The 15,577-nt window shown below is 46.5% G+C and overlaps 1 protein-coding gene across 2 annotated transcripts; it reads right to left on the bottom strand.

The window, feature by feature from the left end:
- Positions 1–7,452: 7,452 nt before the first annotated feature.
- On the bottom strand, positions 7,453–15,358 carry LOC127306979 (serine/threonine-protein phosphatase 7 long form homolog). 2 transcript variants are annotated; one of them, XM_051337680.2, is made up of 7 exons: positions 9,405–15,358; positions 9,069–9,326; positions 8,761–8,978; positions 8,376–8,688; positions 8,196–8,294; positions 8,033–8,124; positions 7,453–7,958 (listed from the first exon to the last, which is right to left on the bottom strand). In XM_051337680.2, exons 1-7 carry the CDS (start codon positions 9,870–9,872, stop codon positions 7,931–7,933), a joined length of 1,476 nt encoding a protein of 491 aa, XP_051193640.1. In that variant the 5' UTR covers positions 9,873–15,358; the 3' UTR covers positions 7,453–7,930. The 2 variants fall into 2 exon arrangements, with proteins under 2 accessions (XP_051193640.1, XP_051193639.1); XM_051337679.2 differs by having other exon boundaries at positions 7,453–8,124.
- Positions 15,359–15,577: the final 219 nt, after the last annotated feature.

Raw genomic sequence — 15,577 nt, 5'->3', positions numbered from 1 at the left:
TGGAGACTCCCCTTGCAGCGTGTCTTGATCTCCCCGGCAACGGCGCCAGAAAAAGTGATGCTGGCGTGTAGTTGACGTGGGAGTTAGAAATCTTTGTGGTGTAACTGTTCTTCAATTCCCCGGCAACGGCGCCAGAAAAAGTGCTTGATACGCGTACAGCACGCGTCCGTTGGGAACCCCAAGAGGAAGGTGTGATGCGTACAGCGGCAAGTTTTCCCTCAGTATGAAACCAAGGTTTATCGAACCAGTAGGAGCCAAGAAGCACGTTGAAGGTTGATGGCGGCGAGATGTAGTGCGGCGCAACACCAGGGATTCCGGCGCCAACGTGGAACCTGCACAACACAAACCAAGTACTTTGCCCCAACGAAACAATAAGGTTGTCAATCTCACCGGCTTGCTGTAACAAAGGATTAGATGTATAGTGTGGAAGATGATTGTTTGCGTAAAAACAGTAGAACAAAGATTGCAGTAGATTGTATTTCAGTAAAGAGAATTGGACCGGGGTCCACAGTTCACTAGAGGTGTCTCTCCCATAAGATAAACAGCATGTTGGGTGAACAAATTACAGTTGAGCAATTGACAAATAGAGAGGGCATGACCATGCACATACATATTATGATGAGTATATTGAGATTTAATTGGGCATTACGACAAAGTACATAGACCGCTATCCAGCATGCATCTATGCCTAAAAAGTCCACCTTCAGGTTATCATCCGAACCCCCTCCAGTATTAAGTTGCTAACAACAGACAATTGCATTAAGTATTGCGCGTAATGTAATCAATAACTACATCCTCGAACATAGCACCAATGTTTTATCCCTAGTGGCAACACCACATCCATAATCTTAGAGGTTTCTGTCACTCCCCCAGATTCACGGAGACATGAACCCACTATCGAGCATAAATACTCCCTCTTGGAGTTACAAGCATCTACTTGGCCAGAGCATCTACTAGTAACGGAGAGCATGCAAGATCATAAACAACACATAGATATAAATTGATAATCAACATAACAAGTATTCTCTATTCATCGGATCCCAACAAACACAACATATAGAATTACAGATAGATGATCTTGATCATGTTCGGCAGCTCACAAGATCCGACAATTAAGCACAATGGGGAGAAGACAACCATCTAGCTACTGCTATGGACCCATAGTCCAGGGGTAGACTACTCACACATCACTCCGGAGGCGACCATGGCGGCGTAGAGTCCTCCGGGAGATGATTCTCCTCTCCGGCAGGGTGCCGGAGGCGATCTCCTGAATCCCCCGAGATGGGATTGGCGGCTGCGGCGTCTCTGGAAGGTTTTCCGTATCGTGGCTCTCGGTACTGGGGGTTTCGCGACGAAGGCTATTTGTAGGCGGAAGGGCGGCTCAAGGGGCGTCACGAGGGGCCCACACCATAGGTCGGCGCGGCCAGGGCTTGGGCCGCGCCACCCTATGGTTTGGCCACCTCGTGGCCCCACTTCGTCTCCTCTTCGGTCTTCTGGAAGCTTCGTGGCAAAATAGGACCCTGGGCGTTGATTTCGTCCAATTCCGAGAATATTTCCTTACTAGGATTTCTGAAACCAAAAACAGCAGAAAACAGCAACTGGCACTTCGGCATCTTGTTAATAGGTTAGTTCCAGAAAATGCACGAATATGATATAAAGTGTGCATAAAACATGTAGATATCATCAATAATGTGGCATGGAACATAAGAAATTATCGATACGTCGAAGACGTATCAGTCCTTCAAAGAGGAAAGCATCGATTGCTATATTTATGCTAGAGCTTTGATTTTGAAAACAAGAAACAATTTTGTCAACGGTAGTAATAAAGCATATGTGTTATGTAAATTATATCTTACAAGTTGCAAGCCTCATGCATAGTATACTAATAGTGCCCGCACCTTGTCCTAATTAGCTTGGATTACCGGGATTATCGCAATGCACATGTTTTAACCAAGTGTCACAAAGGGGTACCTCTATGCCGCCTGTACAAAGGTCTAAGGAGAAAGCTCGCATTGGATTTCTCGCTATTGATTATTCTCAACTTAGACATCCATACCGGGACAACATAGACAACAGATAATGGACTCCTCTTTATGCATAAGCATGTAGCAACAATTAATTTTCTCATATGAGATTGAGGATATATGTCCAAAACTGAAACTTCCACCATGGATCATGGCTTTAGTTAGCGGCCCAATGTTCTTCTCTAACAACATGCATGCTCTAACCATTAAAGGTGGTAAATCGCCCTTACTTCAGACAAGACGGACATGCATAGCAACTCACATGATATTCAAAAAAGAGTAGTTGATGGCGTCCCCAGGAACATGGTTATCGCACAACAAGCAACTTATAAGAAATAAAATGCATAAGTACATATTCAATACCACAATAGTTTTTAAGCTATTTGTCCCATGAGCTATATATTGCAAAGGTAGAGGATAGAAATTTAAAGGTAGCACTCAAGCAATTTACTTTGGAATGGCGGAGAAATACCATGTAGTAGGTAGGTATGGTGGACTCGAATGGCATAATGGTTGGCTCAAGGGTTTTGGATGCATGAGAAGTATTCCCTCTCGATACAAGGCTTAGGCTAGCGAGGTTGTTTGAAGCAAACACAAGCATGAACTAGTACATCAAAACTTACATAAAAGACATATTACAAGCATTATAAGACTATACATCGTCTTCCTTGTTGTTCAAACACCTCACTAGAAAATATCTAGACTCTAGAGAAACCACTCATGCAAACCAAATTTCAACAAGCTCTATGTATTTCTTCACTAATAGGTGCAAAGTATATGATGCAAGAGCTTAAACATGAGCACAACAATTGCCAAGTATCAAGTTATTCAAGACATCATACCAATTACTACATGTAGCATTTTCCGTTTCCAACCATATAACAATTAACGAAGCAGTTTCAACCTTCGTCATGAAAATTAAAGGCTAAGAACACATGTGTTCATATGAACCAGTGGAGCATGTCTCTCTCCCACACAAGCATGCATTTATTCAAACAAAAACAAAAACGAAAACATACAGACGCTCCAAGTAAAGTACATAAGATGTGACCGAATAAAAATATAATTTCAAGAGAAGGAACCTGATAATTTGTCGATGAAGAAGGGGATGCCTTGGGCATCCCCAAGCTTAGACGCTTGAGTCTTCTTGAAATATGCAGGGATGAACCACCGGGGCATCCCCAAGCTTAGACCTTTCACTCTTCTTGATCGTAGTATATCATCCTCCTCTCTTGACCCTTGAAAACTTCCTCCACACCAAACTCGAAACAAACTCATTAGAGGGTTAGTGCATAATCAAAAACTCACATGTTCAGAGGTGACACAATCATTCTTAACACTTCTGGACATTCCCCAATGCTTCTGAAAGTTAATGGAACAAAGAAATCCATCCAATCATAGCAAAAGAGGCAATGCGAAATAAAAGGCAGAATCTGTCAAAACAGAACAGTCCGTAAAGACGAATTTTAAAGAGGCACCAGACTTGCTCAAATGAAAATGCTCAAATTGAACGAAAGTTGCGTACATATCTGAGGATCACTCACGTAAATTGGTATAATTTTCTGAGTTACCTACAGAGAATTTTGCCCAGATTCGTGACAGCAAAGAAATATGTTTCTGCGCAGTAATCCAAATCTAGTATGAACCTTACTATCAAAGACTTTACTTGGCACAACAAAATACAAAACTAAGATAAGGAGAGGTTGCTACAGTAGTAAACAACATCCAAGACTAAAATATAAAACAAAGTACTGTAGCAAAATAACACATGGGTTATCTCCCAAGAAGTTCTTTCTTTATAGCCATTAAGATGGGCTGAGCAGTTTTAATGATGCACTCGCAAGAAATAGTATTTGAAGCAAAAGAGAGCATCAAGAGGCAAATTCAAAACAAATTTAAGTCTAACATGCTTCCTATGAAAAGGAATCTTGTAAATAAACAAGTTCATGAAGAGCAAAGTGACAAGCATAGGAAGATAAAACAAGTATAGCTTCAAAAATTTCAGCACATAGAGAGGCATTTTAATAACATGAAAATTTCTACAACCATATTTCCTCTATCATAATAACTTTCAGTAGCATCATGAGCAAACTCAACAATATAACTATCACATGAAGCATTCTTATCATGAGTCTCATGCATAAAATTATTACTCTCCACATAAGCATAATCAATTTCATTAGTTGTAGTGGGAGCAAATTCAACAAAGTAGCTATCATTATTATTCTCATCATCAAATATAGGAGGCATATTGTAATCATAATCAAATTATCCTCCATAACAGGCGGCACCAAAAGACTACTATCATTATAATCATCATAAATAGGAGGCAAAGTATCATCAAAGTAAATTTTCTCCTCCATGCCCAGGGGACTAAAAATAGCATGCTCATCAAAACCAGCTTCCCCAAGCTTAGAATTTTCCATAGCATTAGCAACAATAGTGTTCAAAGCATTCATATTAATAACATTCCCATTAGCATGCATATAAAGTTCCATGGGTTTTTTAATTCTCTCTTCAAACACATCATGTCCTAATTCAAGATAAAGTTCATAAAGATCTCTCATATTTTTGTTGTTTTCCATTATGCCTAACTAGTGTAAACAAGAAACAAAAAGATGCAATTGTAGGATCTAAAGGAAATAGCTTCGAACACTCACACAATGGCGCCAGAAAAGTACTGTTACCTGGAACCGGAGTATGAGTGCCTTTTACCTTTCCTCCCCGGCAACGGCGCCAGAAAAGTACTTGGCGCGTAGTTGACGAGGGAGGAAATGGTGTAGCTTTCCTTCGTTCCCCCGCAACGGCGCCAGAAAAGTGCTTGATGTCTACGGGTGCTTCTATTCTTGTGGACAGTGTTGGGCCTCCAAGAGCAGAGGTTTGTAGAACAGCAGCAAGTTTCCCTTAAGTGGATCATCCAAGGTTTATCGATCTCAGGGAGGAAGAGGTCAAAGATATCCCTCTCATGCAACCCTGCAACCACAAAGCAAGAAGTCTCTTGTGTCCCCAACACACCTAATAGGTGCACTAGTTCGGTGAAGAGATAGTAAAATACAGGTGGTATGAATATATATGAGCAGTAGTAACGGTGCCAGAAAAGTGCTTGCTGGCGTGTAGTTGATGGTGGTAATATTGCAGACAGTAGAAACATAGTAAAACAGTAAACAAGCAGTGATTTCAGTATTTAGGAACAAGGCCTAGGGATCATACTTTCACTAGTGGACACTCTCAACATTGATCACATAAATAAATAGATAGATGCTAGACTCTACACTCTTGTTGGATGATGAACACTATTGCGTAGGATTACACGAACCCTCAATGCCGGAGTTAACAAGCTCCACAATATCAATGTTCATATTTAAATAACCTTAGAGTGCAAGATAGATCAACATAACCAAATAGATCACATCAATACCATCATAGTAATAGTTAACTTCACAATCCATAAGAGATCACGATCATAAACTACGCCAAGAACTACATGATGCACACACTGTCCACTTTACACCATGCAGGAGGAATAGAATACTTTAATAACATCACTAGAGTAGCACACAGAATAGTAGTGATACAAAACTCATATGAATCTCAATCATGTAAAGCAGCTCATGAGATCATTGTATTGAAGTACATAGGAGAGAGATTAACCACATAGCTACCGGTACAGCCCCGAGCCTCGATGGAGAACTACTCCCTCCTCATGGGAGATAGCAGCGTTGATGAAGATGGCGGTGGTGTCGATGGAGAAGCCTTCCGGGGGCACTTCCCCGTCCCGGCGGCGTGCCGGAACAGAGACTCCTATCCCCCAGATCTTGGCTTCGCGATGGCGGCGGCTCTGGATGGTTTCTCGTACCGTGGCTTTTTCGTCTCGAGGTTTTAGGTAAAGGACCTTTATATAGGCGAAGAGGCGGCGTCAGAGGGTCGAAGAGGCGGTGAGGAGATAGGGGGGCGCGGGCCACCCCTAGGCCGCGCCGGCCACCCTCCTGGAGCCCCTGTGGCCCAACTCTGGTCCTTCCCGGGTGTTCTGGAAGCTTCGTGGAAATATAGGATGCTGGGCGTTGATTTCGTCCGATTCCAAGAATATTTCCTTACTAGGATTTCTGAAACCAAAAACAGCAGAAAACAGCAACTGGCCCTTCGGCATCTCGTCAATAGGTTAGTTCCGGAAAACGCATAATAATGACATAAAGTATGCATAAAACATGTAGATATCATCAATAATGTGGCATGGAACATAAGAAATTATCGATACGTCGGAGACGTATCAACCCGCGCCAATGCTAGCCACTTTATCCCCTCCTTAGGCGCAGTTTCCTCATCTTCAAAGATCAGATCATCAATCTCATCGCCCTCAATCCCGAGACGCTGGAGGAGATCGTCAATCGCCTTTTATTTTTTACTACCCGATCCTTCTCCATGGCTAGTCGCAAAATTTTCCGATCTCGAGCCCATGGTGAAGACACAGACCACCAAACCCCTAGCAAGCTAGGGTCACGAGAACACCTCTGAACGGAAGAGTCCAAAGGAGAAGGCCTCCTTCGGGGAGAAGAAGAACTCCACCCGGATTGGAACCCAGCGTGGAGGAAGAAAACCCTAATCGCCTGGCCAATCACCTGGCCGCGTTAGGTCAACCGACAAGAACTTTTTGTTGCACGAGAATCACTGCTGTCAGCAATGTGTCTATATTTAATTAGTCTATGCCTAAGGATAAAGAGTACAACTATAGAAAAATATGGTGGAGCACCGGGCGACGCATCCCCCTTGAATCTGACCACCCGCTCCCCCCCGTAGCGAACCATCACGATATGTCCCCACCTTGTATGTGTATAATTCAATGTTATCGTATTCAGGCAGCGTAGGCAATTTACACAAAAATAATCCTTTTCTGAAACTATAGAACAGACTGACCCTCCGGCCAAACTATTTCACCCATCTAACCCTTTTGTGTGGCGCCCCTCACGCCGGCGCCACACACTGTGTGGCGCCCGTGCAGGTGGCGCCACTCTCCCAGCCGACGTGGCGTCCTCAATGCTGAGTTGTTCTCCCATCCGACGTGGCAGGATGTGTGGCGCCGCTCCCATCGGCGCCACACATGCACTTATAATTGCCAAGTACCTACTGTAAGACAATTCTCGTGGGACTTAGCCGTTTTGGCGAGGCTGTTTGTGTGGCGCCGGTGCCATGGGCGCCACACAAACAGTGTGGCGCCGATGCCACCGGCGCCACACAATCAGCCTCGCCAAAACGGCTAAGGACCAAGCGTTCGGAGCCCCTGGATGTTTTCGACATATAATCAACATATGTGGCGCTGACGCCATGGGTGCCACACAGTGCATTGTGGTGCCAGTGGCAAGGGCGCCAGACGTTGACTTGTGTTAAAAACATGAAAATTCTTGCCTTATTTAAACAGTTTTCAACACAACAATAGCAATTTCAATAGCAATTTCATACACATAGAACATACACATAGCACACATCATAGATCACATCGTAGCACATAGATTCAAACAACATGTAGCAATAGAGACATGGTTCGAAATGACATAGAGTTCACAACACGATACTTATGAAGATAGAGTTCACAACAACACGTAGCAAATGCATATATCCTCCACGACGTCCCCTCCTCACGGGCTGCTTCCGGATGGCCAATCTTTTCGTCTGCTGTCGTGGCTCTTGTTGCTGCTGCTGCTGCTCCTCCTCCTCATCTGAAGATAACGGCTCATCGTTCCTCATCCTCCTCAAAGATGATCTCCACGGCGGCGCCTCATCCTCCTCAATGATAACCTTCTTTCCTCGGTTGACATAATCGTCCGGAGTGTATCGGGCTGGAGCCTTGCCCCTTGGCTTCAACTGGTAAGCAGACCGTGTGGCTTGCTTCTTGCCTCGACTAATGCTTTGACTCAGAATGGTGTCGTCAGGAATCTTCCTCTAAAAAGAACACATGAGATTACAATAGTTGAAATTAGTAAGCACATGTTTGATAGCAAGAAAACAGTCCATACCCCCTCCGCCTCTTCGGAAGAGGATGTAGCCGCAATTTTGCGTCGGGGCAACCTAGCAAGTTGGCTAACCGCCGCATCTTTCGTGTAGTGTTCTGCGTCATGGAAGTCATGGTTACAAAGCCACCCGAAAATAATAGCTTACATTCAAAGTTGGTGATCATACCTTAATGAAATACCGCAACGGTCCGATAGGCTTTTCATCTCTATGGCTCTGATCCCAAATAACCTCGCACTCCTCAGCTGTTTTTTGGATCTTGGACCGCTGTGACAAACATATTATACACAATTTGAGAGAGCACATGCCAATATAGATGATATACTAGCTAATGAGAGAATACATTACCACGAAGTTCAGCTCGGAAGCAATAGAAGTCGATCTCCCTTTGCGAGCATACATGTCGTGTTGGCTTTGCGCAACCTCATCGAACTCGATGGGGTCGTCCAAGATGTCTTCATCATACGCGGGGTTCACTAACTCAATACGCGTGCTTTGATGAAACCATTGGAGATAGTCGTTGAAAGCGGCCAAGTCGCGAGGGACAATGTCCACATGGCCAGCATTCTGTATCGCTTCCAAACAGTGTTGGAACGCTGTGACGTGGCCTCTATGATGGACAGGCCAATTTGTGATCTTCCTCTGCCGCTGCCTATCAAGCCTGCAAGAATCAAGAAGTTAGATTCTATCTCTTCAATCAACAAGCGTCCATCGCATGATTCAAGAAGTTTACCTATGAAGCGTGTGGTCCGTGTCTTGCCACTGAGGTGGGCACTCCTGATACAGCCCAAACTGTCTCATCACTCTGTGCGGCTGGTGGTATTCAACAAGCCACATGCATATGAGTGGGCAGCGCATACGCCAGAAACGCGCCTCCTCAAGGCACTTGGGGTTGAGGTCAGCCATCCCCGCGCCAATATGGTAGTAGGTACCATATGGCTCCCAATCCACCTGCAGCATACAAATATTTCAGAATTTACAACATGCCAGTATAATTTTTGAACTCGGATTGCAAAATAGTGATCGATTAAAATCGGTTACCTGCTCAGCGGTAAGAGTGTCCAACTCCTCAGTGTAGTGCCTGTACATGATCTTTGGATCGCTCGTCATCTCCGAGACATTGTCGCAAAGGTATGCCCAAGTGGGTTCCCGATCAGGGTTGTTCCGGTAATGAGGCCATGGCCTCTCGTTGAGTATCCTGGGCCGCCCAACTAATAGGTGGTCCCAGCTCCATACGGAAAGTAGGAGCAAACATCCACCAATACCGCCGCTCCCAGCCCTGCGACAAGCTTCGTCCAACTGCGTACATAAGATATTGGGTTAGTACTTTGTCTAGCGGACTACTATAGAAGAATAGTACACATAGCAAATCATCACCTGTCGGTAGAGGTAGGAAAGTGCAGCTGTTCCCCAACTCCACGGGTGCTCCAACACCGTAAGCGCCTTTAGCCAACACCAATGGGCCAACTTCCCACCACTGTCAGGAGAGAGAGTCCTCGAAATCATATACCATAAGTACACCCGGGTGTATGTTTTGATAGTGTCCTCGTTGGCCCCTTGCGGGCAAGTACCAAAGTTCGCCCTGATCCAAGCAAAAGGTGCGCCGACGGGAGTTCTCTCCTTTGGATCTGCTGGCGGCGGAGGAGCCATGCCAATGAGGTCATCCATCTGTGCGCGCCACCTATCAGAAGCTGTGTTCATACACAGTGGCTCGCCCTGAATAGGAAGTCCAAGTATCATTGAAACATCCTGAAGAGTAGGGGTCATCTCGCCGGCCCTCAAGTGGAAGGTGTGCGTCTCCGGCCTCCACCGGTCGACAAGGGCGGTGAGTACCGCGGCATTCATGTTCGCCCCCCCCCCCCCCCCGGCTTACAAGCGTGATGAACGGGAGAAGACCTGTGGGCTGGATGAACTCCGTGTACCCCTCGTCATACGACATTTCACTAATTGTGCCATGGTAACGAATCTTCAAGGGTTGAAGAACCGTTCTTTTCTCCGTCATATGAAAAGCCCGGTGATCCCTGTCATACTCTTGATCTAGGAGCCACACCATCCTACATGTTTACACCATATTATGAGCCATTTCACTAACAAATATGAGCAACACATACATGAGAATATATCTAGCTTTTGTATCACATATACATCACACATACATGAGAATTCATATCCAAATAAGCCATCACACTGTTATCACCAGATTTTAACCAAATTAGAAGTGGGCCGTGATTGAGATGGGCTTAGCAAATATACGTAGAAATTATGCATGAATCGGCCTTGTATAAAGAGTTTGGGCTAAATTGCCCGTGTATCTGTAAATATAGTAGGATACGTGTCGGTTAGGATTAAAAGGTAGAGTTTAGCTCGTACACGGTTGGGATTATTCCCACGATAGGAAGTCTACGGACTATAAATATGTATCTAGGGTTATTGAAAAAGAAGGACGATCACGTTCACAACAAACCACTCTAGGCGCATCGCCACCCCTTGTTTCGAGGGTTTCTTCCGGGTAAGCGCTATGCTGCCTAGATCGCATCTTGCGATCTAGGCAGAATCTTGTTTATTCGTTGTTCATGTGTTGCTCGTACTGAAGCCTTTTTGATGGCGAGCAACACCGTTATCATGGATATGTTAGGGTTAGCATTGGTGCTTTCTTGATGTATTTGGTTAGTCATGCTACCCCTGGATATCTAGCCACCCTTGTACCGATCTTAGGTGCAAGGGTGGCACCTTGCTTAGTCATTGTTTAGTAGATTCGATCCGTTATGATTGCTCCTTGTTCTTCAAGGATTAGTTTGATATCTACATAGTTAGGCCTTGCAAACGGGTTGAAGGATCCAGTAGCACGTAAGGTGTAGTTTGCTAGTCCTAGAGAAGATGTTCCGGGAATCAACTCCATGTTGGTTTTTAGGCCTTGTCTAGGGCTGGTTTATTATCATCTTTCGTGTCTGCCAGGCTCAATTACGTGTAGGACGTTCCGGTTATGTGGTGAAAACCCTAGATCATCGTAGATCGTTTTAACCTAATATTGATCAAGCAGGACCACCATGTTATCGTAGATCTCATACGAATCATGGGTGGATCGGCTCCTTGAGCCGATTCACAGGAAAACCTGAGAGCCGATCGAGGCTCGTATTTAATGTTTACGTGTATGCCATGCAGGAAACTAGTCGAAGCAATCCATCACCTTCCTGACCAGATATAGGTCAGGTGGCACGCCCTTGCACCAGCATCGGACGTGCGTGCCGGAGCTTTGCGGGCCGTCGCCCGAGGGACCAGGGCCCACCAGCAGTCCTGGGAGCCTCCCGGCTCTTCGTGTTGCCCGTCGCTACTCGCCGGTGGGTTTTGGTGGTCAACACATTCTGGCACGCCCGGTGGGACCTTCTTCTACGACAACTGCATCAACATCCGCATCAGAGATGGCGGAAGATCCAGTCAAGTACGAAGATCTGAATGAGGAGTACAAGAAGAAGTATGACGAGATCAAAGCTCTCTTCGAAGCCGACCTCATCGGCTATTTCCAGAGGACCCGTTCACATGGCATCAGGTGGAAAGGGTTCTCAGCTGAAGGCGCTCTCGATGGAGTGGATCTGTCTACTCCTTCAGAAGAACGCACCAGGTCTCTACGTCAGGAGGTTAATCACATGGTAGCTCATTCGCTACACCGCCATTCTGAGAGCCTGGTGAACACTTTGGAGCGTGTCGCGCTTCGCGTGGTCCAGGAAATCATGAAGCATCAGTACTCTCCGTCAGGACCTGCTCTAGGGACTCACCAAGGAGAGATACCATTTCAGACCAGACCACAGCTGCCATTCGCGCTAGCAGCACCAGAACTGCCGAGTACACCGGCATACGTCGTCTACAAGATCGGTGGCGGTCCTATTGATTACCAGTTCTTGTATGAACCGCCTAAGGAGATCCCGCACGGATACATGTGCACGTATGTGCCAGACTGCAATAACTGGGCGCGCACGAACCAGGTTGCAGCAGCAGGGATTTCTGGAACAGCAGGAGGGATTGCTGGATCGGATCCCGAGAAGCAGGCGTGGCTAGATAAATATGCCACTCCAACAAATCATCAAAGCTCAACTCCTGCAGCTAGCACCGTGGATCAGATCAGTGCAATTTTGAGGGACCAGTTCGGCATGGTACCGAAGAGGAGGGCAATCAGCTATTCCAAGCCGTACCCCAACGAGTATGATTTGATCCCACTACCAGCCAAATATCGGCTCCATGAATTTTCCAAGTTTAGTGGATCGGAAGGCTCTAGTTCAGTTGAGCATGTGAGCCTATATTTGGCGCAGTTGGGCATGATCTCAGCATCAGACCCATTACGTGTGAGGTTTTTCGCGCAATCTCTCACAGGATCGGCTTTCGGGTGGTACACCTCGCTGCCACCAGATTCAATCCGGACTTGGAAGCAGATGGAAGAACAGTTCCACATGCAATATCACTCAGAAGATTCCGAGGCTGGCATTGACGATCTAGCACAAGTACGACAGAAGCGCGGAGAAACGGTATCGGAATATATTCAGCGCTTCAGGACCGTCAGGAACCGATGCTATTCGGCTCGTATGAATGAAAAAGAAGAAGTCGATCTGGCAGTGGTGGGTCTCGCATCGCTGATCAAGGATATGGCTTCCCAAGCAGAGTACACTTCACTGGCGCATATGGTTCAGAAACTATCATTATATGAACAGCGCCACCCAGAGTTGTACCAGGACAAGTTCAAGCGCTCGGTAGTCCTGGTTGAAACAGAAGAAGATGAAGACTCTGCGGGAGATCAGGAGGTAGCCGTAGCTGAATGGACTCGGGGGGCAAGCCCCGTGTCCTGCAAATGGGTTAAACCGCAAGGTCCTGCAAAAGGGTTTGACTTCGACGTAATCAAAGCTGAGCAGATTTTCGACCTCTTACTCAAGGAGAAGCAGCTGAAGTTACCCGAAGGCCATAAAATCCCTACGGTGCAAGAGATGAACGGAAGGCCATACTGCAAGTGGCATAAATCGTTCACCCATACCACCAACGACAGTAGGGTGTGGCGTCAGCAGATCCAAATGGCGATAGAACAAGGCCGTCTAATTTTCAGCCAGTACGCCATGAAAGTTGACACGCACCCCTTCCCTGCCGTTAACATGGTTGAGTGAACTTACCCCGGGAGGTGCCAGCCAGGTTTCTCGTTCATCATTAACATGGTAGGACCTGTGCACCACCCTGGTAAGGACAAAGACGAGAGCAGCCGCTCTCGTGGCAAGGACAAAGAAGAGGCCGTTCCACGCGACCGGCCCCAACGTAATGACAAGCGCTACATCACAGAGGAGCAAGTGAGGAACGTGCGATACCAGCGACCTCTCTCCGAGCACCTCCTCAACAAATATGAGCGTCAGTACGACCAACGCCGGCGATACGACAGCGACGACGAAAAAGATCGTCGGTCTAGTGTGGATAACAGGAAATATCGTCGGTATGATCGAGACGACGAAAGATATGAGCGCCTCGCCAAGGAGAAGTCAAGAGAGCAGGACGACGTGGACAGACACTGAGATTGTCCTTTCTTCAAGCATTGCTGGGATTCAGGGATGAGCCGATTGCCTACAATCGGCAACTGCCCAGAGTGTAGACAGAAAAAGAGGGACGCAGGAGACGTGTCAGTGTTCAAGCGTCTAGGGCCTCTCCCATCTCGGAACAAGCAAGCCGAGTCCTCTCGGGTGGAAGATCTTGAGGAATTAGAAGATGAAGATAAAGAAGAAGAAGAAGAAGAAGAAGAAGATAGATACCACCGGCCAAGGTGGTGCCCTGATGGACTCAGCCATTCTCAAAAACGTAGGGTTCAGCGACTACGTAGCGTAGAGGAAGCCGAGAGACGATACCTACACGCGTTAAGGAAAGCGCGGCCTAATCTGGCCGCGAAAATTCAGCAAACTCTGGACGAGGAGGGTCGTCCACAGAAGAAGGAGTGGCGCCCCAAACAAAAGAAAGCCGATGATAAGACATCGGCTGGCACGAATATGGTGTTCATTCTTCCATCGGAGTTTTGTGCTCCAGGAACAGAAGAGACGCCTATAGCACAGCTTGACTGTGGCCCACGACCTGTCATCTTTGAGAAACCACGAGAAAGGAGCTACAAGCATCTGAAGGCCCTGTACTTAAGAGGTTATATCAACGGGCAGCCTGTTAATAAGATGCTGGTCGACACGGGAGCGGCAGTCAATATAATGCCATACTCCATGCTACGTCGCTTGGGACGCACTAGCGCGGATCTGATCAAAACCAACGTCACTCTAAACGACTTCAACGGCCAAGCATCAGAAGCACAAGGCGTTCTGAATGTGGATTTAACTGTAGGCCGAAAGACCATCCCTACGTCATTCTTCATCGTTGACAGCAAAAGCACCTACGCTGTCCTGCTAGAGAGAAATTGGATCCACGCTAACTGCTGCATTCCATCCACGATGCACCAATGCTTGATACAGTGGGATGGAGATGAAGTGGAGGTCGTCCATGCAGACGATTCAGCCGAAATCTCAACGGCTGGCATGAACATTTGGGAAGCGGGAGGCCAAGAGCCGCTCTCCGGGATCAATCTGGACGGCTGCGAGTTCATCGACGTGACAAAAAACGGGGTGAGGCTGGTCTTATCCACCGGCCTGATAGTATAGCAAGAGTAAAGGCAACGGACATACGTGGCAAGGACGATCCCCTGCGATTGGCCCCAAAAAATAAAAAGTGGTGATCTCATCTCAAGCATGTCACGTAGTCACAGTAAAGCACGAACAAGATGTAAACCTTCCTTGAGCAATGCAATGAAAATGGGGGCCGATTCCAGCAATCGGCCCATACTATCCTCACCATACGTTTTGCCTGTGTTTAACATCGATCTAGCAGGCGACGGAAAGCTAGGGTATGGGTTTACATCGGCTGATGAGCTAGAAGAGGTTGACATTGGTCCTGGGGATAAGCCACGACCAACTTTTATCAGCAAAAAGCTAGATCCGCATCTCAGAAGCCAGATGATAGCTCTGTTAAAAGAATACCCAGATTACTTTGCATGGGATTACACAGAGATGCCAGGGTTAGACAGGAGCATCATTGAGCATTGGCTCCCTCTCAAGAAAGGATTTCGGCCGTTCCAGCAACGTGCACGTCAGATGAAGGCCGACATCCTAGAAGAAGTCAAGAAAGAGGTCGAGAAAATGTTGACCGCCGGGTTCATCAGGCCGTGCAGGTACGCTGAATGGATTTCTAATATCGTGCCTGTGCAGAAAAAGGATGGCCGATGGCGCGTTGCCATAGATTTTCGAGATCTCAATAGAGCCACTCCAAAGGATGAATATCCCATGCCGGTAGCAGAAACATTGGTCAATGCAAATTACTGGTCATAAGGTCTTAAGTTTCATGGATGGCAACGCCGGCTACAATCAGATTTTCATGGCTCCAGAAGATATACACAAGACTGCATTCAGAGTACCAGGTTCAGTGGGCTTGTTTGAATATGTAGTCATGACTTTTGGACTGAAGAATGCCGGTGCATCATACCAAAGAGCCATGAATTA

Source organism: Lolium perenne, chromosome 6, assembly GCF_019359855.2.
Source record: "Lolium perenne isolate Kyuss_39 chromosome 6, Kyuss_2.0, whole genome shotgun sequence".
Classification (NCBI taxonomy): Eukaryota; Viridiplantae; Streptophyta; class Magnoliopsida; order Poales; family Poaceae; genus Lolium; species Lolium perenne.
The sequence above is the reverse complement of the archived record's forward strand: the minus strand, read 5'-3'. Positions and strand labels throughout refer to the sequence as shown.

Excerpts from the sequence above, each read along its gene's own strand:
- LOC127306979 (XM_051337679.2), bottom strand. The coding sequence starts at position 9,872 with ATGAATGCCGCGGTACTCACCGCCCTTGTCGACCGGTGGAGGCCGGAG. Across the intron at positions 8,295-8,375 it reads CTTCCGAGCTGAACTTCGTG|CGGTCCAAGATCCAAAAAAC; the intron begins GTAATGTATTCT and ends TGTTTGTCACAG. Across the intron at positions 8,125-8,195 it reads CGTTGCGGTATTTCATTAAG|AACACTACACGAAAGATGCG; the intron begins GTATGATCACCA and ends TCCATGACGCAG.